The 2,531-nt window shown below is 37.6% G+C and overlaps 1 protein-coding gene across 1 annotated transcript; it reads right to left on the bottom strand.

Moving 5' to 3' along the window:
* Positions 1-1,201: 1,201 nt before the first annotated feature.
* LOC145775490 (uncharacterized) lies at positions 1,202-2,188 on the bottom strand. Its single transcript, XM_082586786.1, has one exon. The coding sequence runs from the start codon at positions 2,186-2,188 to the stop codon at positions 1,202-1,204; it is 987 nt and encodes a 328-aa protein (XP_082442912.1).
* Positions 2,189-2,531: the final 343 nt, after the last annotated feature.

Raw genomic sequence — 2,531 nt, forward strand, 5'->3', positions numbered from 1 at the left:
GTAGCCTATGTTATTTTGATGCAGGCTAAGCTTATTTTTTACTATAGTTGCAGAATTTTATTGGTAAATAAAGTTATTTTGCCATCTGAATCAACCAATCTCTCTCTCAAAACACTTCAAGATGCAAACGTCCAACGATGACCATGCAGTTCAGTTTGTTTTTATTTCCGACTTTCACAACAGCACCAATAGGTTACCTGCAAAACATAACAGTAGAGGGTAAAAAGATGCAGTGAAAGCAAACCTAATCAAAAAATAAAGAGATTTATTTTTGCGCTACTTTGCGGAATGTGCTTTGCTCAATGCCTACCTCTGGAAAAGCTGGTGGTGCTTTCCGTTTGGGCATAGACTGCTTTGTGACAATAATACAATCTTTCTTGCTCTACTGTTTTCGCTTTGTGACTTCGTTGATCTATCACTGCCCAACCAGTGTTTGCCACCAAAATTCTTTTTTTTTTCAATTCAATTTATTTTTCTTTGTCGGAATACAACAATGATTGATAAAGTTAAAAAAAAGATTACAGGAACAAAACTAACGAAAGGAAGTAGTGGCAAAACCAAAAAAAGTTTAAACTTGCATGCGATGTAGATTTAGAGATTACGTACAGTATATCAAAGTAACTTAGGCACGACCAGAAAACGTAACAGCTTAAAGTCGGCTACACATACCTAAAGCAACTGGAGGTGTGCCAGTTGATAAAGCCATGCGTGGACGACTGAACTCTACAACTAACAACTTACGAAAAAAGTAAAATCAAAACACGAGCATTCAAGAATAAAGAAACTTACAGTACATAATAATACAAAAAACTATGCAGACTTTCCCTCTTAATGTAATGAAATGTTCGCAGTATCAACAATGGTAGGGTTCAAACATAGGGATAGAAATCGATAACTAATGGATTTAAAGATTACATAAGTTATTTGCACATATTCCCAAAGTGATAAAGGACGTAGCAAAGATATTCGTCTACAAAGGGCTGTGGGATGTATAAGATAACCACTGGCCCTAAGTTGTAGTTACTTTTATTAATGAACGAACTTGACTAATCAGATAGGACAATCAAGTAACAGCAGTAACGAAGCTCAACTGTAATCTTGACCTTACTACACAAAATGCTAAGTGACACGAAAAGGTTTCACAATGAATAATAATCACAACAAACACTTGGTGTGACGTCATAATCTTACATCCTCCTTTTTACAAATTAAGACGGTTAGGTGGTTTACGTGTTCTACAACTTCTGCGTAAGTTTATCTGAATAGGTTCAGGGAGACAAGAGATTTGTTCATTTATGTGATTGCAAGCAATGTCGGAATTTCCAACATCACTATTATTTGAATTGTTCAACATATTATCACATGGATCAAAAACAGGTTTATCAATAACATTCTTTGATACGAGTGGTGCTTCAACACAGGTGACATTTAAATAACATTGCGACAAGTTTTTGGGTGATTCGACACCACCATCAATTGGTTTTTTGAAAGCTCGGAGCAATCTCCTGTTCTTCTCTAAAATCATACCACTAGGCAATTGCACCAAATAGCGACGGTTATCACCACATTCTTTTATAACACCACAACGGTCAAATCGCTTAGATTTTGTGTTTTGCACAACCACTTCATCACCGACCCTAAAAGAAGACAAGTCTTTGGGCTTCAAGGTAATGTAGTATTTTTCATTACGAATCTTAGCCTCATACATTTTTCGATCATATTCACCCACTTTGTCGTACCAGCACCGCTCAAAGTTTTTTCGGTGTGCTGGGACACAGTCTTGCACCGGATGACCGTAGAGTAAAACAGAAGGGCTGAGCCCAGTAGCTTTATGAGGGGTGTTTCTGATTTGCAATAGACCTTTGGTCCATGCATTCATGTCGATCACTTTGCCATTCATGCATTGACGAGCTAAACGTTTAGCATTTTTGACTGCTAATTCAGCATAACAGTTCGCTTGTGGATATTCCGGACTACTTGGTACCCACTTAATGGACCAAGAAACATAAAACGCTTTCATATCTTCAGATCCGAATGGAGGACCTTGATCACTCCATATTTGATCGGGCACAGCAGTATCAACAAAGACTGCTCTAAGAAAATCTTTGAGAAAGTTCGAACACGCATGTACAGTTTTAGCTGTGGTAAACCAACCAGTGTACCAGTCTGTATAGCAAATAAACTTCATACCATTTAATTCAAACCAATCAGCAGATACAATTTCAAATGCTCTTGTTGGAATCGGCAAATGTCGCATGGGCTCTCTAGCATTGGATGGTTTGTCTTCTTGACAACCTTCTTGACAGCTTTGACATTTTTGTGCAATTTGCCGATCTCAATAGATGGCCAATAAACAATCAGCCTTGCTCTTGCTTGTGTTCCTTCGATCCCTCTATGTGACGAATGAAGATCTTTCAATACTTGCTTCCTTAAAGGTTTCGGAATGAATAGTCGTGAACCAAACAGAATAAAGCCGTCATCACTTATAGAGAGATTATTCCTGACTTGCCAAAATGGTTGAAGTATTTCAT

The sequence above is a fragment of the Aplidium turbinatum genome, chromosome 8 (genome assembly GCF_918807975.1).
Source record: "Aplidium turbinatum chromosome 8, kaAplTurb1.1, whole genome shotgun sequence".
NCBI classification, from domain to species: domain Eukaryota; kingdom Metazoa; phylum Chordata; class Ascidiacea; order Aplousobranchia; family Polyclinidae; genus Aplidium; species Aplidium turbinatum.